General features: G+C 41.0%; 1 protein-coding gene across 2 annotated transcripts in view; it reads right to left on the bottom strand.

The window, feature by feature from the left end:
* Positions 1 to 22456, bottom strand: part of col9a2 (procollagen, type IX, alpha 2) — a 179691-nt gene that overhangs the window by 3160 nt on the left and 154075 nt on the right. The window contains exons 3-33 of one of the 2 annotated variants that reach the window (XM_088010128.1): positions 18938 to 19094; positions 17780 to 17845; positions 17008 to 17043; positions 16842 to 16904; positions 15277 to 15330; positions 14113 to 14148; positions 11419 to 11442; positions 11240 to 11293; positions 10110 to 10163; positions 8195 to 8245; positions 8036 to 8092; positions 7904 to 7957; positions 5380 to 5433; positions 5208 to 5261; positions 4684 to 4737; positions 4537 to 4590; positions 4377 to 4430; positions 4231 to 4284; positions 4080 to 4133; positions 2750 to 2794; positions 2609 to 2662; positions 2442 to 2495; positions 2164 to 2217; positions 1989 to 2060; positions 1585 to 1620; positions 1407 to 1451; positions 993 to 1025; positions 767 to 913; positions 631 to 685; positions 269 to 457; positions 112 to 189 (exon numbers count right to left, since the gene is read on the bottom strand). In XM_088010128.1, coding sequence (XP_087866254.1) covers positions 112 to 189; positions 269 to 457; positions 631 to 685; positions 767 to 913; positions 993 to 1025; positions 1407 to 1451; positions 1585 to 1620; positions 1989 to 2060; positions 2164 to 2217; positions 2442 to 2495; positions 2609 to 2662; positions 2750 to 2794; positions 4080 to 4133; positions 4231 to 4284; positions 4377 to 4430; positions 4537 to 4590; positions 4684 to 4737; positions 5208 to 5261; positions 5380 to 5433; positions 7904 to 7957; positions 8036 to 8092; positions 8195 to 8245; positions 10110 to 10163; positions 11240 to 11293; positions 11419 to 11442; positions 14113 to 14148; positions 15277 to 15330; positions 16842 to 16904; positions 17008 to 17043; positions 17780 to 17845; positions 18938 to 19009 — 1861 coding nt within the window. In that variant the 5' untranslated portion in view covers positions 19010 to 19094. Of the gene's footprint in view, positions 1 to 111; positions 190 to 268; positions 458 to 630; positions 686 to 766; positions 914 to 992; positions 1026 to 1406; positions 1452 to 1584; positions 1621 to 1988; positions 2061 to 2163; positions 2218 to 2441; positions 2496 to 2608; positions 2663 to 2749; positions 2795 to 4079; positions 4134 to 4230; positions 4285 to 4376; positions 4431 to 4536; positions 4591 to 4683; positions 4738 to 5207; positions 5262 to 5379; positions 5434 to 7903; positions 7958 to 8035; positions 8093 to 8194; positions 8246 to 10109; positions 10164 to 11239; positions 11294 to 11418; positions 11443 to 14112; positions 14149 to 15276; positions 15331 to 16841; positions 16905 to 17007; positions 17044 to 17779; positions 17846 to 18937; positions 20568 to 22456 lie in introns of those variants that run through there. The other variant, XM_014985616.2, reaches the window with a different exon arrangement.

The raw sequence follows: 22456 nt of genomic DNA, 5'->3' as shown, positions 1-22456 counted from the left end.
AATTTAGGGCTTGGTAAACCACAATTGAAGGTTTTTTAGAAATCACTTTAATAGCAAGGTGCTTTAATAGTGTAATCTTTGCATACTTGAGTTAGAAAAGGAAATGTTCACCTTGTATCCCTGGAGGTCCTGGTTGACCTGGGTGAGGTTTACCTGGATCTCCTCTCTCTCCCTTTGGCCCTCTCTTTCCTGGACAAAGACAAAGACATTACCAACAAAACCAACAATAAGCACCGTCTCATCTCACTCCAGTGCTGTGGTGATTTACCTTTTAGCCCAGTGTTGCCAATCTGCCCCGGACCTCCAATCATACCAGGGATACCACGGGTGCCAGGTAAGCCATGTGGCCCTTGGGGGCCAGGTGCCCCCGGTGGACCAGGAGGCCCGGGAGGTCCCATTACACCCGCGCCACCAAGCACAGCCCTTTTGGCACTCACTGCCACAGCCTGCAGTCTTTCTGTACCAGAAAACCGAATAGTCATTCCTAAGGCCTTTCCTTTGACGACCAACATCCGACTGCTTCAAAAGCTAAAAAGTCTTTTTCTTCTTCTTTTTTTTTTTTTAAAGAAATGAGCTCATCTAATCCAACCTACAGATATCAAAGGTGAATTTACAGATAATAATGCTCACCCTGCAACATCTTTAGCACCACTTCGATAATATGCTGGTCGGATGCGTCGCGCCCCTGGAGGCAGCGAGAGAAGCCTCAGCGTCCCATTAGTGAAACAAACTGAAAAGAGAAATGTTGCCGCAGCAAATCACTTACCGTTTGTCCAGGAATGCCCGGTACGCCGGGTACTCCTCTCTCTCCGTTGAGTCCCCTTGGACCAGGCAGCCCAGGCGGCCCCGGATCCCCTGGTTTCCCGGGGTCCCCAGTGGGGCCGTTGTGTCCGGGGTCCCCCCTGATTCCTTGCTGTGAAGCAAAGAGTGGTCAGGAGGAAAGATTCATAAAACGTCAGCGAGACGGTCGAACGGCGATCTCGTCCACTCACCTGTCCTTTGGGCCCCGGTTCTCCAGACAAACCCTGTCACAGCAAACGAAAGCTTTACTCGGTGAAGCCATTTGTTTGACATTTTGTGGGGAAAATGTGACAAATATTGAGGGATATGAACACGACTGACTTCACTATCAAAATGGAATTTGGTAAACAAACGCATAAAAATGTATCCACACCAAAGCCTGTACAAATAGTTTCGTCCCTTTTTCATAAATTACTTCCTCTCTGAGTTATTATGTGTATTAGTATGTAAACTGCAGCTTCCTTTTAGTTTGCTGGTGATTTTAACGTTTTGCATTTGAATCTTCTCATCTTCAGAGAGAAAATTCCCTATCCACAGACTTCGTTGCGGTTCTTTGCAACAAGGAGCTCGACGCGGCTTTGCCTCGCGCTTTTACCCGTCTTTACCTTTTCGCCTTTCTCGCCAGCCAATCCCTCGACACCCGGGTCGCCCTGAAAGCAACAGAGAGGAGACAGCTAAGAGCAGAACAAAGCGGGGTGGGGGCGGGGGGGTAATCTTGCGGGCACCAAGCTCTGGATTTCTGACCAGCTCGTTTTTGAAAAAGAAGCAGAAAGTTCTACTCACTATGTCTCCCTTCGGACCAACTTTTCCTTGGAAGCCCTGGTAGGAAAAGAGAGGGAGGGAGAGAGGTGGGTACATGCGAATGTGGCTACATCCAGAATCTATTATCCTTCGAAACGCACAAGAACTAAATATTGATTGAGGCCACTGACACCAGAGATTGTGAGGAAAGAAAAATGTTGTCTCATCTCCGAAACAAGGAAGATGAGGATGCTTGGATTATCATTTATATTGCTTGCCTTACTCAATGATCTACAGTGAACCTCATTTGAGTTCTTTTCACTGGTAAATGCTGCCCCCAATGGTCAGGCCTGCTAAACTACATTAGATGATTATGAAAAATGTATACACTATGTGTGGATAACTTTACATTTGCATATTTTTCCTTACATAAATCGTTCACAAACCTGGTCTCCTTTAGTCCCAGTAAGTCCCTGTGGGCCTGGGATACCAATAGGCCCTCTCTCTCCTTTGCTCCCCTGTTGGAAAAGATAAATATGGTGTTTAGTGTGCACTTTGCAATCATCTTTAAAAAAAAAAAAAAAAAAAAAAATGCTTTAATAATTATGTAATGCAACTTACGGGCTTCCCAACGGCTCCCTGTGGCCCCACTGGGCCCCGCTGTCCTCTGTCTCCCTGCAGGAATAGGTGTGATGTTAGCTCTGTGGCTTGAGTAAATAGGAAACAGGTAGGATTTATTTACTTACTTATTGATATCACCAAATGTATTAACAATGGCAATTCAATACAAACTTTACAAATCTATTTCATATGATATATATATATATATATTTTATTTTTTTTATTTTTATTTTATTTTTTTTACTTTTCATTATTATTGTTTTTTTTTCGGTTCTTACCTTAGGTCCAGGAACTCCTTCCATACCTGGCTCTCCAGGAATACCTGGTTCACCCTAACAGAGGGATAATAAACGTGTACAATTGTTCTCAATGTTTGATCCACCAGTGAAAAAAAAAAAAAAGAATAATTATGTGCGCATATATGTATAAATTCTATGTTCCCCACCAAAGGACCAGGAGTACCAGGCATGCCACTGTGGCCCCTCGGTCCAGGTTCCCCCTGAAAAAGCAACAAAATGCAGTAAGAAATAAAACACAAATGTCTAAAAAAAATAAATAAATAAATAAAAAACATGTAAAATCATACCTTTCTTCCAGGTTCCCCTTTCCCTCCCGGTGTGCCAGGCAAACCCTGCAAAATTAGCACAGCTTTTAAAACACAGCAAATCCAAACTCCGTGTGTGCGTGCAGAGGGCAAAACCGACGGTGCAAACGTGATTGTGTTACTGCTATCAGTGAAGTGGCAAAAAATGTCTGGGCACAGCAAAGCCACCTTTGCGAGCCAGGGCCAAACGCTTTGCCTTGCTCATTCGTGCGCGTTTGTGTTTAAGTGTGTAGAAAAATTCCAAGTTCCAGAGCTTGAGTCTGTCGCAGCCCGAGTGTCACAGGAGCGATCACACAGCAAAGTGTGCCTTTCGCGCTTCATTACCTCTTAGTCAAAACAATGCAGATAAGCACATACACACACACACACACACACGCAGTCACACACATTTGTGTGTTCCCCCACCGGCCTGATAATGATAAATGGTCTGCGGAGAGCCATTTCAAGGTGGTTTGTATTCTAAAACAGAGTGGGTCAAAGGGTCTCTGTTACCCTGGACGACTGCCCAGAAACCAGAGCTGGAACTCAAACGTATGAGTTTGCTTCCAACCTACTGCAACATTTTATTTTTATTTTTTTTGTGTGTGTGAGTGTGTGATTTGGTTTTGTTGGTTTTGTTGAGTCAAGATGGAGAAAAGTGTCAAGTAATTAAAGTCTGGAGTATCTCGCATGTCTTTATTTGACAAAATTTGTTAAAATTTTGTCAAATATCTGTGAGATTACACGGAGTCTAACAATGTTCCAGTCGTCCCACTGATCTTAACCGGAATTAGATGTGGATTTTCATTGGAGCATTCTAATACCTGAATAAGCTTTTTATCTAAGGTATTAAATTGTAGTTCTGCTTGTATTTCTGAGTTGTTTCTCTGCTGTAATGTGAACCTCCAGTTAAATCTCACGTTTTTGTTACCTATAAGACGTCTTCCTTCAGAATTACTGCGTTCATCTCCCTGTCAGACTAACCGGCTGAGATTGATCCCTTCGGCATGATGCTTCCCCCACCATGTCTCACCATGGTAACGGTGTGTCTGCTTCTCAGATTGATGCCTCTGCACCCAGCCTGTCAACCTGGGCAGCCAACTATAATCTGGGTGGTTTTGTGTATATTCCATAATGTTTTCATTTTTGCAATTGTAAAAATAAATAAATAAAGTCACATTATTTCCGATTTATGCCGTAATTTATGTTGGTGGATTGCACAAATTGGAGAAAAAGAAAAAAGAAGAAACATTGGAATTTGATTTTGTTCTGTGACAAATTGGACAAAGGTTTATGGACAATCATAAAAAAAAATAAAAAAAAAATCACTTACTGCTGTCCCTGCAGGACCAGGAGGGCCAGGCATACCGGGTTGCCCAGGAGCCCCCTACATAAAATACATCAACAAAAAAAGAAAAGAAAAGAAGATTAAACGTGTCATTTTTTCCAGACTCTGATCGTCGCAGCAGCAGGTGCACGCTTACCTTGATTCCAGGAATGCCAGGTGTGCCGTCTTTTCCATCGATACCCGGAAGACCCTGGGATAGCGGGCGGACGATGAATCAAAGGACTTTACTTGGCACGCTCTTTGAAAACATCAGCGAACACACAAACAAGAGGCTTCACTCACATTCTCCCCCTTTTTGCCAACGGCCCCCTGTGGGCCCTGGATGCCTCGGCCGCCCTGCGGAAAACAAATGTGTCTGCCTCAGCGTGCGCACGGTGCCATGCGATAAAGTTTTCAGAGATAACTGTTGTTGTTTGGCAACGACTGTAGAGGTTTCACCCACTTTGTCTCCTTTTTCTCCTGAGTCCCCAAGTGGCCCCTGAGGTCCCTCCTCACCCTGCAAAAAAACAACAACAAAGGATACCTTAGAATAATCGGAACTTTATTTTGAAGTAAGTGTGTGTGTATGGGTGTGTGTGTGAGTTCTCACAGGCGGTCCAGGAATTCCTACAGGTCCAACGATGCCCTTGTATCCACGAGGGCCCTGCCGGAGAACAACAAAGTGCCATCAATCACCTGAGATCAGAGGGAAAGTTAAGTTGCAGAAGCCTATTATTTATTGTGATAAAGGGATAATTAGTGCTTAACTCACTCCACTAATGGGAGCAGCGCAGAGAGCCAGCCACTCTTGTTTTGGCTTTAAGCCGGGGTGCTAACTTGGCTAACTCGGCTAATGTTAACAGTAAGATGGATGGCTACAGTGGATCATTAACTACAGATGGAGTCACAGTGGACCCAGACAACCCCAACTCATTAGAGAAGGAGAGAGATTTGTGTTAGCATCATTTCCATATGTCCCCATTGCTGGTAATGGATGGTGTTTGTATAGACGGGGGCTCAGGCTGTGCTGCGCCTTCTTGGTGCTTAGCACAGAATTTGAATTGCCCCGCATCCGCAGAGCAAAGCGACAACAAGACTCCGTCTGAATCGAAAACAACAAAGCGCGGCACTCACGGCCTCTCCTTTAGGACCCATCATTCCTGGATAGCCCTGCAGACCCAACGGACCCTGGAAGGAAAGGAAAAGTCAGTGAAGTAATGGGGAGAACAGAGCACTACAAATGCCAGTTTCCTGTGCTGAGCTCGAACAATCATGCGCATTAACTAATTTTGAATCTGCGGCATACCGGGGGTCCTGGGATGCCCTGCTCCCCAGAGATACCAACATCTCCCTTGGGTCCCTGTTTAAAAAAAAAAAAAAAAGATAAAACAGACTTGTTAATTTCCCAAACTAACAGAAGGTCAAATTGTGGTCTCGTGTGCGTATGTGTGTTACATTTCATTCATGAAAACTTAAAACCTGAGAGCAAGTACTTTCAAAGCCAGTTTTAGACGGTTTCTTTTGATGCCTTAACCGGCCTTTGATGGTTGTATACTGTGTACTGGCTGAGTCAAGCTTGATAAAGTTCTAGCTGAAACTAATTAGCCAGCAAGAGCGAGCTAATCAAAAATTAATGGTCCAATCCAAATTTGCCCACAGATCCCAATTTCCCTCACAAACACATGAACTTCAAGGTACATTGCTGCAAAAATGCAAAGCGGGTCGGAGTTAAAGGGGGTCAGAGTTGTTCGAGTGTGAAATTTCCAGAGGGAAATCTTAACTCGAACGTTGATGCTTGCTGTTGTACACTGGAAGCTGATCAGCTGCGGTTTAACAACGCTCCCAGCTTTGATTCCAATGGAAATCAAATGGGATGCATGTTTAATGGACAGGATTTGACCATCTTCAGATTACAAAAAATGTGATTTATTGAGAGTTTTGTCATGGCTCTCCTTACCTGTCAGGGTTTCGTATGTTGTGTCAACGCTATGCACCTAATCACGTTCACAGAAAGGGATTGTAAGATGTAAATCAGATGTAAATGCTAACAACTGTTTCTGAAAATATTCAAAAATGATCTCTGCCTATAAGAGATGCACTGACGCAGGCTGTGCTAACAGCAGCTTCGGTGTGGACGTTATTACTGAAGGTGGGCAACTCAAAGTGAGCTTCGTGTTTCAAAGTGAAGTCATCTTGCTATAGATGTTTCATGTGCGAAACGACCATTTTGGATTTTGAGGACAGGCAGACAAGAAGTTACAGCTACAACAAATGTGAGTTTTAAACTAAAATTCATACTTACGAGTCAAAAGAAGAAAAAAAAAACTTTTGTTTTTTATTAAATTTGAATTGGTGTTTTTTTTAATGCGTCTTGTTGATTGCGTTTATTTCTAGTTTTCCTTACAAACATGCTGATTCTACATTTGTGAATGGTTTTCATTGGCACAATGAAATGGACTTTATAAATTAATTTCATTTGACCTGTTACAGTTTTCATCATTTGAGCAATTAATACCCAGATATTCTCAGTCATCCCCTTATAATTTATTTTCAGTTTCTTTCTAGTTCTTTGTAGAAAATATACAAAACCGTCACATCATTGCCCCCTGTAAAGTTATCATGAAAAATGTATGCCTTTGGGTCAAAAAACTGAGGCTGAAGTGAACATAAGAGAATTATTGATAAAACTCTGCGTCATGCACACAGATGCACGCAGTGTGCATGATACATGTTGAATGATGTTGGCTATACAGGTCCAAATTGCTATTTTGTCCACTGACTATATACGTTCCTCTTTAATAAATTTGAAAATATGCTACAGTGAGGCTCCTTTGTCAGTTTAATAGTCCCTGTTGAAAATAACAGCCTTCGAGCAGGCAGTAACCATACCTTTCACATTTCTGTAGTGTTATTTATTTATTTATTTTATTTTTTTTTATCAATTTGATGCAAGATTCAAATAGTAAATGTTGTTTTCAGCAGCTACAGGCAGAAAATCAGAAGTGACAGAAACGAAGGTTTGAAAACATGTTAGACCTGATAAAACCTGTGTCTATAAGAGATAGTCAACTCATCTCGGCATAAGTATGATAATCCTCAGTCAGCTGTGTTAAAAGAGCCGTCTAACAGTTCCTGAAGTGCCATACCTCCACATTGTTTTCTGCTGGAGCCGAGATAAAGATGAGTGGCCTCCTCAGCATTTTTTTATTATTTTTTTTATTCACAAGTGATTTTAGCATGCAGGAAGTAAAGCATTTCTGCTCAGCTAACATCTGAGTCTCAGCCTGAGCAGCCTGCCGGAGATGTTAACAGCTCCTGGCGGGTGTCTTTAAGATGAAGAAAAGACAGAGCAACCTTGAGTCAAGGCAGGCCCTCTGAAATCCAAGCTGGGCCTGTGTGGAGTGGTTATCGGGTGAGTCGAGTGTTTTTCAGAATCTAAGCACTGCCAGAAGGTTCATTGTGTGGGAAGATCAGAGGCTAAGTCCTCGGACTCGGCTAGCTGCTCCCCAGGAGTCCGCGGTGTGCTCATTACCTCTGCTTAAAACGGTGAGGTGAGAGGTCTGCCTGAACCTTGACTCTCTCATCCTCCCCCTTCATGTACCTGGCTCCTGCACCGTCTCTTTCATCTGGCACACCGCTGCACGCGGACTGCAGGTCCGAGCTCCGGCCTGACTAATCGCTGCCAGATTAGTGCAGTCATGTGCCTCGGGGGGCTTCATTAAAACTAATCCCTGCCTCCTGTGACTCTTAGCAGTGGCTGAGTGTGCAACACTGTAAAACAAAAAAGAAAACATATACATGTACAGGTGCTTGTGTAGCGCGCAGCTCACCGGTTTCCCTATGCTGCCGGGGTCTCCGAGAACGCCGGCACGCCCTTTGTGTCCCTGGGGAGCAACGCTTTAGTCAGGACGGTGCTGCGGCAAACTTTGTAACGGGAGAAACAGGGAGACGCAAAGCCTTACTTTTACACCCTGAAGTCCCTGAGGGCCTTTGGGTCCTGCTGGGCAGTTGAGAGGACACTGTTTTAAGAGATGCAAAAGAATACGGGTTAACAGAAGTGAAATCATGCCAAAAAATAAATAAATAAATAAATGTAAGAAACTAGTTGTGAAAGATCTTACCTGCAAGTCTGCACTACCCTCCTCGAGACCAATAAACTTGCCTGGAGGACCCTAGACAGGCATTTGGACACAAGCATGAGGGAAGTCTGCTGGCCTCAGTTGGCAAAGAGTTACCTCCCCCCCCGGCCCTCCCACACCCACCCAACCCTCCTTTCGCTGACTCAGCGCTCTCCCCATTATTTTCAGCGATTCCTCTCCCTATCTTTCCATCTCTCTGCTTATAGATTAAGTTAGGAAGTGAGGTATCTCTAGAGACTGATGTATTACTGCTGCACTCAGATGAGACACCCCACTGATCTAATAGGGGTTTATTTGTCCTAGGACAGCACTAAAGTTAAACAAATACACTCCCTTGGGCAGTGAACATCATTCTAGGTGAAGACACTCCCTCTCCCCACACCCGCTCTTTCGGAGCCACTCGGAGAAACACACAGGGGAGTCATGCACCTTCAAAAAAAAAAAGTCTAACTCTCAGAACTGTTTTGGTTGCCTCAACACTTTCTGTCTGCTGGGACCTATATAAACAGCTCACTGTGGTTACAGCAGGTATTTTCATGCATTAAAAAAGAAAAAAAAATCAACCTCTTCTTCTGCAGGAACAAACAATCATCAATCTTAGTAGTTTGTCAAGGCCTTTCATTTCGCCCTGTAATCACATCCGGCGACATAAGGCACATTCAATTAGACTGACAAAGCCATAAGCCTAATTAAGCCTAATGTACACCCGTTCGCGCATTCACTGATCTCCGCAGTCTTGGTGCAACATATGTCGTCATATGGAAATTGTGAAGTTTAAAGTTCATCCAGGCAGAACTCTGTGGTTTATTGGAAGTACTGTTGCAGAAATTTGTGCAAAAGAAAAGGCTGGCATATCATCAAGTCCAAAATTACTCATAACCCTGGTGAAAATAGATTTAAAGTCTTTTTTTTTCTCCTTGTTTTGTCTGAATGGAAGTCATATGAATGTTTTGGACAAGGCCAGTCACACGTCTGAGTTGAAGCTGTTAGAGAGGGAGTTAAAGATGAGGGTAATGGCAAAGGACCCTAAAAGACTTAAAATGCATTACCAAACTATCAGTGGAAACATGCAGAAGGGTAACAAATGGTCAGCAATAGTAGGAACAGTTTGATTACTGTAATATCAACTAAGATGTCTCCAGTTATTATTGAGAGTGTATCTGTTTATGCGGTATATCGTAACTGGACGAGTGTTCGTACTGACTGTATCCGGTTCAACCCTATTTAAAGCATGCACGTATTACTGACCGGATGCAGCATTGTTCTCTATGTGCACAACTAAGTGTGCAATGCAAAGTTCCAACGAGCAACTTTAAAAAGTTCCACCAAAACAGAACAAAACAGAGAGGAATCCCGACTTTCGCTGAACTCTATTTGGGAACATTAAGGTTTTTCATGCAGCTACAGAGGAGAAAGAAAGGCGGACCAAACCCAAGCTTCGTACTGGTGTTTTTCTACAGCAGTAACGTATGGACAGCAGCTCGCTGAACTTAATCACTCCCCTGAAGCAACTTCAAGCCAAATTTAAACATCACAGATACTGGAGACGTCTAAATCTTGGTAGCGCTAGCATCCAGTGAGCATGAGCTTCATACCTGGTATGAGATGCAAATATCCAGTCAGTTCTTAGTTTCTTTTTTTTTCTTTTTTTTTAGGTTTTTGAAAAATGCAATTCCTTGTAAAGTTTTGATTAAGGTTCAGAGCAAATACAGTACTGTTGTTTTTATGAGCATTTATGAACAAATATTTGTTATACATTAAAATGTTGATTTTCCCAAACTATATGCATCCTCAGTAAAATCATTTTATTTTAAAATGTGACATCAGGATCAACTTTGTTGTTTTGCGGTTAGGGATCACAATTTCCCTTTACAAACAATTTTCAGTTGACACTTACCGGTTTGCCTGGAGGTCCAGGGAGTCCTGGAGGACCTGGTGGTCCCAAAACACCCTACATGAAGCAGATAACAGAAAATAGCCACAAGTAAAATAAGCAAACAGACTCGGTTATGAGAAGGGCATCGAGTTCCACTGTTCCAATGCGGGCAGCTGTAGTGTACTGCTGCTACCACAAGGTGGTGGTAAATACGAGTTCTCTATCTACTGCCTCCAAGAAGCACTTTATATTCTACTGCTAGGCCCGCAGATGGCTGAAAAAACATTCCTAATACAACAATAGTTTTCAACTCTACTGCTGCGCTGATGGGTGGTTTACTAATGCCACGCTGCGGTGGCAGTAAATAGAAGCTGCTCCTCTACTGCGATGCCCGCAATTGAGTGCAATGTATTCCTGCTACCACAGGAGGCAGAATTGAGAAACGCTTCCTGTTTTACTGCAAGGATGGCAAATGATTGTTAGCATCGATGCTACCGTGGCGTGTAGATGATGGCGAGAGCCTTCTATAGTAAGACAGGTAACTGCAATGCACTGCTGCTGCTGCAAGGGCAATCAGAAGACTTAAGGCTGGTAATTTGTTACAATGTATCGCTGCTTGGAAATAAGAAGAGCCTTTCATTTTATGACAGTAGCTACTGTCACTGTGTAAGTCATTCACAGAGTCTTGGTAGCTGTGGTAATGAGAAAAAACTAGTCTTGATGTCAGGCTTGGAATTGGTTGGTGTTGTGTGTCCGGTTTTAAATAATTGAAATATAATACTATGCTTATGAAGAGACCTTTGATGCCATCTTAATGACTTATTTTAGTAAGTTTTAATTAAAGGTATGACTACCTGCAGTCATTGCTGTAATTTCTATTTAAGTCAAATAAACTCCATCATTACTCAGAGAGGCTACAGTATTTGCGTGCTACTTTTTTCCCCTAAATAAAAGTCGATGGCTTCAGCCACTTCTAAATTCACCTCGAACAAACCTCTGCTGTTTGTCTGCTGCAAACTGCTGTGAGACATATTGGATATGACTGGAAGATGCTTTTTATTATGGTCACTGGGGTAATAATCCATAGAAACAGTGAAACAGCAGTGTAGTTGATCAAACAGGGGAGGTTTCACTAAAAACCGATGGCCTACCTTTGGTCCAGGCGATCCAATTTGACCTGGAAGGCCAATTGGCCCTGGAGCACCCTACGCACACAAAGCAATGTAGACAAATAGTGCAGTAAAGAACATTAGAATATATCCATTGTACTTCCATTAAAAAATTAAAAAAAATCAAAGCATTTCTGTGAAATAGCAAACATGCAACTTACAGCCAGACCTGGAAGGCCGACTCCCTGTGTGGAACAGAAAGAGGAAGTAGGATTAATTCATTGTGGTACAGAAATATCGGTAACACTTTATTTGAAGGGGGTGAATAAGACTGTCATGACACTGTCATAAACATGACATAACACCTGTCATGAACATGAATAAGCCTTCATGAATATTTATGACTGTTGTCATAAAGCGTCATTCGGTAAATTGACACTTTTAATACAGAGTTGACATTATTCAAAATGTCTTTGTTATGACAACTTGACATTAACCAAGAAATCATTACTGTTTAAACTTTACCTTTAATAACATAAAGTTACCTGATTTTTAAAGTGCAATCAGTAATACTTTTATAACAAATTTATATCAGTAATGATTTCTTGGTTAATGTCAAGTTGTCATAACAAAGACATTTTGAATAATGTCAACTTTGTATTAAAAGTGTCATAATTTACTGCTTTATGACAACAGTCATAAATATTCATGAAGGCTTATTCATGTTCATGACAAGTTTTTATGACAGTGTCATGTCAGTCTTATTCAACCCCCTTCAAATAAAGTGTTACCGAAATATCTATCAGACTCTGACTGATGCTTTGCAAATTGAAACAATGACAAAAAAGCAATGATTTGATAACACGTGTGTAGTGTACTGAATGAGGCTAAACAGTGCTCACAAACTCAGAACACTGGCAGTTTGTTTTGCTTGGTCTTTTACTTAGAATCAACGTTAACAGGATAATTAAGGAATCAGGCCTTCATGGAGGTAATTTAGCCCACTGGGCAGGATCTTGTGTCGCCCCATAATGCTGAACAAAGGATTAACTAATTGTGTGGCACCCAAGCATAACATTGAATACCTGCAGTTCTGCTGTAGGGTGTGAGGAAGATAGACACAGAGCACCACCTAGTGGCGTCAGACTGTGCTTACATGTAAATTTGAAGCTGGTTTGTTTGCGTGCGTGTGTGAGAGGCTGTGTGTGAATCGCTTCTATTATAAGTTCAAGGCAGCATATGTCACATCTGGCCTCAGAGAGCTAAAACGGGGGGTGGGAGGGTGCAGCTGGTTAGACATTCAGGCACGACAAAAAGGCCAGCTGGGATACAAATATGCTAGATAATAAAGCATCTAGGCATCAACTAATAAAGCAGCGTCAAGATTCCCTCGGTCATGTAAACGTCTTCTTATTTACAAAAGCTGATAAGTTGTGACGAGCAATGAAAACTGTGAGTTAGCTTTGCCTGCCAAATCATCATAAACTCAAGATATCGACTCGAGTTCCTTTCAGACATACTGTGACCTTTGACGAAATCCTATGGAATGATACTTTGACACTCCATATCAGCATTAAGATATCAAAAATCAACCTTCTTGTATGTTGCTTAAATCATGTTTGCAATTATTTTGCATCACAGGTTCCAGAAGGCCAGGGCCGTCTTTAGAGGAGTCTTCAACAGGGTCAATGTAGCATTTACGCATTCATAGCTCATAGACAAGCTCTATCACCTGTTACATCTTTAATATTTATTATTTCTAATTAGGTATTTGCAATACCAAAAATGCAATAAAGCGAAAAGGGACTTTTTAAAAAAAATTGCAAATTTAAACATGTTTGGTGGAAACTACTCCCAACAACCACCCAAATCCCAACATATGCTTTGATGCAAACATCAAATAATCTCCACTTGCTTTTATCTGAACTCGGAAGCATTTTCCTTCGGTACAGTTTACTTTCAGTACAAGTAGTACAACAATTAAGCCCCCATTTATCTTCAATCTTTATCGCATAGATTCAGTAATATGTGAGAAGCATTCTTCAGGGATTTATGCACAAAATATGACTGCCAATTTATCAGCTGGACATCAGTTCAAATGCACTTTTCAACCACATTCCAGAGTTCCATTATCAGAATGAAATCTGGTGACTTCAAAAGCCAGGGTTGTGCAGTCACCCCACAGTCATATTCGAGAAGCCCGTTGAGTGTAAATTTGTGACACGGTGCATTAACCTGCTGGATGTAGTCATCAGAAGGCCGGTACAGTATGATTTTAAATGGATGGAGTTGGTCACCATCTATTCGCAAGGAAAGCTGTGGAGTTGAAATGGTGCTTTTTTTTCTTTTTTTGCACTTATGAGCCCAAAATGAACCAAGAAAATCTCCCCTACACCATTACGCCACCTCCAGCCTAAACCTTTGGCAGAAAGCAGGAGACATGTTTTCACACTATTACACCAAATTCCGACCATACAACCTGAATGATGTCACTGAAATCAAAACTCAACGGTCCATGAAACATTTTTTTTTAGTCTGTAATTTCCTTTTTTGTGTTTAGTTTTTTTCTTTCTGGACTCTTAACATTAAATCCCAAGCAGTAGTGGTAGTGTGTAGAAAATCCCAACACATCAACACTCTGGCACCAACAACATGCCACATTCAGTCACTTACATCCCAGTTCTTCCTCATTCTGATGCCGAGTTAGGAAGTTCAGCAAAATTTTCCACAGTAAATCTAGGTTTTTGAATACATTGAGCTGCTGTACTGTGACTTGCTAACTTACTATTTGTCTTAAGAAGCTACACAGGTGCACCTTAGTTTTATTGAGAGAGTATGAAAAGAGGAGGGAGGTGTTCCTGATCTTATTTCTAAAAAGCATTAATTGGGAGTTCTTTTGAAAACGTGACACTTACTGGACGTCCAGGCTCACCACTTGGACCTGGTTGACCCTGCAAATGAAAACAAAGGTCAGTCCAATTGACTATGGGATGAAAACAGTGCATGTATTAAATGTGTGAAGCCTTATGTACAGAATTAAGCTGCGTATTGCTTAACGAGTGTGGAACTCCGTGCTGTGTGCTAAGCATTTGAAGGCAGCAAATAAAGTAACATAAGGAGCAAGAAACCATGGAAAACATCAACAGTCTAAGTCTTGAGAAACCCCTTGCTTGCCATACATGATGGCATGTAAAAATGCATTGCATAAGTCTACTTGCTCTAATATTACTGTCCTGAAAATGGACACTTTAAAATATTGTTCTACATACCAGAATTTTTTTTTTTTAGTATTATTACACCCATTGTTACTCTATGTAATTGCTTCAATTTGTGCATTTACAGATTAGCAATAAAACGACAGTCCTCTGACTTCATTTCAAGATTGTACACCGTGCTATCATAACGTCTCAGATAAAAAATTGTTTTGTTTTTGGTATTTTCTCAAAGAAGATTCCTCCCGGCGACGCGCTCAAACAATTTCTCTGCCTGGATTTTTCTGTGCTGAACTTTAGCGTCCAGCATGTTAATGAGGCCTGCAGATACAACATTTCTTATAATCTCTCTCAGTAGGACTACCTTGGGCCGAGATCAGACCGCGCAGTGTGGCATGCACTGCAGGGCTCAGAAAGTGATCTGTAGAAAGTTTCCTGCGTTTGGATTTTTTTTTTTTTGATTTCTCTGCAGTATCGTTCGTTCTCTAAAATGACCATTTTCAACTTGTTTTTCAGATGTGCTCACAACTGGATAAACATGACTGCTATTCACACATATAATCTCTAAAGAAAAAAAAAGGTAAGTTAGTTTTTTCCAAATGCTAACCCTTCATTTTGGCTTTTGTGAGCATCTAACAATGTAAGTCAATCAGCTTATTTAATTTAAGGACCTGCTAAAGATGTTTGTTTTATGTTTTGAGATGCATAACTTACTGACTAAAAAATGTTTCTCCTACAGTGTACCAAGACTGAAATTGAACAAATACTTTAAGTGAAAGGCATCTTGTTCATGCCTTCCTGAAATGGATGTTTTCCACCCACAGCAGTGATGTATTGGTGGATAATCCAGTCAGCCAAAACACTTGCCTTTGGGCCGGGGTTACCGATTGGTCCGCGATCACCTTTTGCTCCAATCAAACCCTGGAGATGGACAGAAAAGCATAAAAACCAGTGAGCTATAGTATATATAAAGCAAAGTAATGAAATACAGAAAGAGTCACCAGGCAGCAGATTGCTTACACTGCGCTTTCCAGGGGGGCATACGTGACCTTACAACTGGGTTAACCTTGATTAAAGTCGACTCTGTTCTGGTAGGTATTTGGGAAATAAACCTTGAGATTCCAGGGCGGATTAGAGGCTAAATCTCTGCAGAACGCCTGCATGGGTGAGCTTTTGTTAGCATGTGATCTTTTGGCAGTGAAACTAAACTTTCCTGCTGATGTAGACTGAATCAGAGAAGATGCAATGACTGGCCTAAGAAGCTGCAGCACAGTTTAATATCAGTATTATTTCTAAGTAATTACAAGGTTAACTGTGTGTTTGTATGGCAAAGTAACGTGTAATCCAATTGTAATAATAGGTGTATTAGTTGACACAGTGTAAACCACCCAGGTATTATTTGTTTATATCACCCCTGAAATGTATCACAAACCTTCCTTTTAATTGAACTTCCTACTACTGTCAGTCACATCTCTAATATATGAGCCTCCTTATGTCATGGACCAACAAAAAGTGGTGTATAATTGTGATGTGGGGCAGAAATAACACCTGGTTTTACAAAAAAAATAAAAAATAAATATCGCTAACAAAAATCTGAAATTGTGGCATCTGTTTGTAAAATGCTTCACAACAAACTAGCTTCAGATACCTAGCGCCTGAAATTCAGGCCCACCCTCTGCAAAACAGCTCGAGCTCAGTCCATTTTGGAGTCTTGAAACTTTTTAAAGTGTTCTGATGGTTTTATCATCGTCCCTTTGACTGCTGCAGCACTGGCAGCAAGTAAATAAGAGGGCTTAATTTGCATCTGCATACTTGCAGAATCTCCCACATCTCATCAGAGGGAATAATTTTCTAAAAATAAATAAATAAATAAATAAAAAAATAACACATTCACAATTTTACCACGCATAATATTTTGCTCGTATGTCAACATGCTGTATTTTGGTGTTATTCGTTCACTTGTTTGTTGTATCATTTACAAGGCTAGTGGCAAACTGCTTTTTTTCCCTCCTAAGGCTTTCTTTTTGCCAAAGAGAGACAGAGGTCAGGCGTGTGTGTGTGGAGTGGACGACTAATGGCTCTCTTCAAATTCTCCCACTTGAGAGAAGAGTCTCTGTTGCAGCACTGTGTAGCAAACCTTTTGAGGGTTTCTGGAACAGCTGTATTTACCCTGAGATTAAAACCCCACAGAAAAAACTAAGAGTTTTTTTTTTTTTTTTTTTTCCCCTACTTATTTTTGTTTGTAAAATATTATATCATTCTCATACCATTTTCCGCTGACATATATTAGACAAAGTCCCACTTGTTTGCAGTTGTAGCGTATGAAAATCCATATCTGTATTCAAAGTTGTTTCGGTGAGCCTCTTGTTTGACCCATATCCTTCTAGCTCCCATCCAAGCAACTCCTGCCTCACAACAACCTGTTCACTCACGTCAATGCCGTTCTCTCCGGGCGGTCCATCGGGGCCGGGCTCTCCTGGCTCTCCCTTTTGTCCCTGCAATGAAACAAACAGCAAGGCAGTTGATGTCTTGGTGAATCGGAGCTTACAATTACTTTGACTGAGCCTTCACAGCAATAGTGACGCAGTGGGGACTCACCGGTGGGCCGGGGGAACCGGGCGGTCCTTTCTCCCCCTGCAGAAACACACACAGCTGTGTTAATTGTACTGCACAAGCAAGAAGGTTTAACAATTATTTTATTTTTTTTTATATTTGCCTGGATAATGACAACAGAACTACAAGGAATTATTCAATTCGACCAACATGTTAAAGTGTATAATCCACATTTTCAAACACAAACAGAAGTTAGGCATTCTCAATGTTAAAAGGGTAATTTCTCATAAATATATATTCTATTGAAAAATTGAGACGTCTCTGTAATAACACACTGTCCTGCCGCAAAGCCTTCATCCCCTCCATTATTAAGCTTTATAAATTTATTTAGATGCCAGTCAAGAGTGGCGTTCATCATTACATGGGAGTCTCTAATGAAACTGAAACTGACTGAATTTTATTTTTGCTGAGTGAAAAAAAAACATCCTCCGAAAAGCTTATTTCATTTGATTTTAGAGCAAATATTATCTACACACAGCCAGGCTGCTTCCTGCCCACCCCCCACCGGAGCAGCACGACACACAACCTGCCTCCTTTAAATAACTCGCATGTATCACATTACTGCGACACAAACTCGGCGCTCGGCTCCTGAAAAGACCCCTCTCTAGTGCGGAACAGAGCCCTTTTGTGCCAGTGTGTTTTTATTTATAGCCCCATCTGCTGGTAGAACTCCGGTACTGCACGGTGAGGAAGCGGTCACAATACCGATCTTTGTGAGAATGTGCACCGGGGCAAACATGCACGGACGGATACTCACATCAATGCCATCTGAGCCAGGAATGCCAGGAGGACCTGGTGGACCTGGAGGTCCGGCCGGACCCCTCTGGAAGACAGAGAGAAAGGAAAACGCATGAAGGACTCTGTAGATTTGAATTATATTACTAATATGTGCCGTGTAGAGAATATTCATCCCTAAATAAGCAACCAAGACAGTTTTATCGTTTATCCCAAGCAATAATGCAAGCATGTCTTAAACACAAGTGTGTGCAAACCTGTAAAAATAATAATGATGATACTTTGTATGGATTTTGCACTCTGATTTGCATAAGTAACCCTTTTATTATTTATATAAATTAGCATATCATAGTCATATAAATGCCTTAGAAGTTCATATGGAGATGAAAAGCAACAGAACTAGACAACAGTTTTTAAAAACAAAGGAGTGGTGTTAAGTAAATGAGGTAAAGGTGGAGGAATTGAAGAGGAATGTTGGAGGGAGGGGTTATGAGGGTGGCACTGTTTACCCCCACCCTGTCCCCCCAGCTGAGCCCCTAATCTTTTCACCTCAACCAGTCTCTCTTGTGATACAAAAAAAAAATAAATTTACAAAAATAAAAAATGACAGTAATCCACGTTGAAGAAGAATGAAGAAATTCCAGGATGAAGGAACGGGAATGTACAAGACTGTCTGTAGGTGAAGTGTGAATTTGCATCTGTGTGCACTAATGTTTGTCTTTCAAGGGCTTCCATGTTTGCTTCAAAAAAAAAAAAGACATTTTCTGTTTTTTAGAAATATGTGTGCACTTTCCCCAAAAAGGAGTAGAACAGGCAAAGACAAATCCTTGTCATCGACAATCCTCCAATCGGAAGTTGTTGGCTTCAAAGAATTGAAAATCCATCCACCCTGAGGTTGATAATCCACAGAGAATAGTCCGGTGCTGCTTGTTTAAACAGCAAGACAGAAGAAAAACTTTCAAAGCTTCTATTTCTACCTCGATCATCTCTTAAAGCTCGTCAGTGACCACTTGGGTCTGCATTGCCTTATTCCTCAATTCCTTAATTAGTTCTACCTGCTATCAAGACTCCACATGAACTCACAGCGTCAAGACATCCAGAGCCCGCTGACCCCTTTCGAGGGCCCTCATCCCTCTACACCCCCGAGTCCGGCAGGGCTCAACCTTTCCCATCCACTCACCACTTGTGCCAGAGCCAGGCACAGGGTTTGCAGGACGACCCAGGTCTTCAGCAAGGCGGAGAGAGCAGCCATGGTCCCTCGCCCCCGTCTGTCTCTCTTCCGATCGGCAAGTCCTCTCCTCTCGCTCCTCTTTCTGCTCCTTCACTCCTCTGCTAATCTGGCACGGTGCAGAGACAGGGTGGGAAAAAAAAGTGCTTTCAGAAGGAGAGAGCAGTGAGGGGAGAGGGATGGATGGATGGAGAGGTGGAAGAGGGTGGAGAAGGAGTGTGGGGGAGGGCAGAAAAGGAGGTGGAATCCTGCCCCTTGCTGCCAGCCCCACGAAGATCATTTTGAAAGAAACCCGTAGACCCGTATTTTACGATACATCAAAATGAGGAGTGATTAAAAAAAAAAAGAATCAGCACACAATTTTGATTCCGCATCCTTCACTGTAAATTAAGCTCTTGAGACTGGGAAAGTGGAATTATGAGCAAAACCTTGCTGCACAAGAGTCCTTAATCACAGGCCTTTGATTAACTCTGAATCCTTCCATACATCATTATAAGAGTTTTTTTTTTTTTGCACTAGATTTAAGGGCGCTTGATCACAGATGAGGGGAATCTAAGGCACACAAAGGTGCTAAAGTGTCTCGAAAAAAAAAAAAAATTGTACCAGCGGATATGAACTTCTACAAAAAAAATGAGGCAGAGTTAAATTATAATTTAATCATTTAATCCCTTTAAGTATTTCACAAACATAGGTCAGTTGATTATGAAAAACAAAAGACACAGCAAAAGGCTTTCAGCTATGACTGCAGCAAAAGGGGTTCTGTAAAAAAAAAAAAAAAACATAAAACTGAATATCAATGTATGCCATCTGTCATTTTCGCAAACAATCCCTGAAAATACATTAAAGTTTGTGGTTGTAATGTGAGAAAATGTTAAGAAAAAAAAGAAGAAAAGCTGAATCAGTGTGTATAATTAACATTCATATTTGCTGACTTGGAAGTAAAAGATGTCAAATGTCAAAATCCTCAGTATAAATTATTGTGAACTGCGAAACTAATATGGCGACATCTAGTGGCGACTTCACACAGCAAAGAGTATTTATTCCCATAACACAACGGGAGCTGCTGGAAGGCGACTGAGCCAAATTCATGGACATTAAAAAAAATGGCTATTCAGCGACACCTGTCGTGTAGACACTGTATTACACCAACAGAAACAAATTCACTCAGTATCCACAAGATGGCAGCAGATACTTAGTTAATAAACACTGAGAAACTTGGTTGCCATGGAGGCCTGCAGTGCTGTGGTTTGATATATTTCTTGTGTTCAGTGATTTAAAAATAAGAAAGAAAAAAAAAGGAAAGGAAAGAAAACCTAAACAAAAAAGAACAACTATATTTTTCAGTGTGTTGTGATCTTGGGCACATTGTAGAGAAATCTGGAACAAACTTAATTCAACAAAGCAAATAAGGAAAACACTTCCATGTGTTGACTGCCATTTTCGCATACATAATTACAATCTATTTCTCCTTTGCTCAGTACAAAAACATATTTTTCTCTTGATGGAGGAAGGACTCATTTTAGTTAAGTTGTTTTTGTGTGCAAGCCTGTGAATATTACTATTGGAAAAATGTCTATTCAATTGTTCTACCTTCTTTGTTACTTAGTTTTCCTACACATTTTGATGGAAAAAAATCCCTATTTTTCCCTACTAAAAAATTAACTTGAATTTATGGCAGATGTGTATGATATGCAGAATCTATCAGCAAAAACATCTGATAGAATGACTGACAGGAAGAAAGGAAGAAGGTAAGTATGGCAGCAAGACTGGAAGGACAAAGATTTTGACATGGATCAACAGGACAGAATTCTGGAATGAGCAGAAGAAAAGGAAGTAAGAACAACACAAGGAAGGGTTAGATAAGAAGACACCAGGATCAAAACAAGAAAGAGAAGACGGATGGCAAAATAGGAGGAAAACATGGAACATAGGATAGGGAATGATTTATCTAATTAAGTATGTTTTTTTCTATTTGCTTTCAATATTTAGCCTGCTCCATAAAAATCTCAAATCAAATTCCCGGACTATTTTGGAACTCTGTACATATCCCAAATGGTAAAATTCACGCTAGTTCTAGGTGAGAAAGAAAAGACTAGAATAAAAACAGGAAAAAAACTGATTGCAATTCTAATAAAACGACTAACATTTTGGGTTTTTTATCGCATTTATTCAGGAGGTTACGGGTATAATTTATGTGCAGTTGGTTTGTGGACATCCTGTACCTTCACATATGAAACCAATTTAACATCACCGAGAAAAAACATCACCCTCTTCCTAAATACATAAATGGATTTCCATTATAATGCCATTTATTTTCCCTTCTTGTTTTTTTAGCGCTTTAGCTTTATGTTCAATGAAACACGGCCGATTGTACATGTGGAGAGGTTACAACTACAAGAACTCCATCAAGTCCTTGTTTTTGCTGTGAGACACAAAAGCATGCATTGTTAATGATTTTCCGGTTCAGTGTGTTTCAAACTGGGATGCGTTTCCCTCTGTGGGTTTTCTCCAACTTGTTAAGGTTGAAAAGTGGCAAGTCAGCAAAGTCCCTTTTGAAGAAAAACGACAATATTCTTCAACGTTCACGAGTCACTTCCTTTGAGCGGTTGGAAATTACAAAATCAAGGGAAAGACTGGCTCATATTGCAATAATTGCGTAAATCATTTAATCCCTCATCAAATGGAAGTGATTGAAAAGAAGCTAAAGAGTTTGTTCAAGCATTCCCCCCCTGCTCTGCTCCCAAGAAGTACTCTTTCTTTGCGAACTTTATGTGTTTTATGTACTTCTTTTTTATAGATATAAAGTATTGCCAGTAAAATTAAGAAACTATGAGTGTGTAATTTAAAACACAAGAAAGCACATCCAGAAAAACTGACTGGAAACGGTAACCAGACAATATCTGTCAAAACACGGCTGATATCAACAGCTGAATTGGCCGCACTTTTTACAACATGACAGATACGATGTTGCTCACATAAAAGCTCCATAAAGCAAACATGTGAGACCTGATAGGAGAGGTTATCAACAGAGAATCTGTGCCTGTGATGGCTCAGGCTGAGAGGGAAAGAAGACTCCGGAGTTTGCAAATTCGGACATAACTTCAGGTGAAAAGAGCATGGGAGTGGAAGATGGTCGTGGGAGCTCACTTCCTGGTCAGTGTACACAGGATGAAATTACCCACAGCTAAGATTTGGATCCCACATGTTTAATGTGAAGTCCTGGAATGACTTCACACCAATGCGAACGCATGTAAAGGACGGCAGTGTGTGGTAACGTGGGAATCTACGCAAGTTAATGACTTTATCTGCGATTTTACAAAAATCAACTGTTCACATTTTGCAGTAAAGGAGCCCGGTCTAATACACATTTCATAAATTTCACATTACAAAAGCAGTTCTGATTCTGCAGTGCTGGCTTTTTTCTTTTTCTTTTTTTTTTTTTACTTTTGTGTGGTTTTCAAAGTTTACATA

This window comes from Poecilia mexicana, unplaced genomic scaffold, assembly GCF_051168715.1.
Source record: "Poecilia mexicana isolate PSO_F unplaced genomic scaffold, ASM5116871v1 scaffold_11, whole genome shotgun sequence".
Lineage (NCBI taxonomy): Eukaryota > Metazoa > Chordata > Actinopteri > Cyprinodontiformes > Poeciliidae > Poecilia > Poecilia mexicana.
The sequence above is the reverse complement of the archived record's forward strand: the minus strand, read 5'-3'. Positions and strand labels throughout refer to the sequence as shown.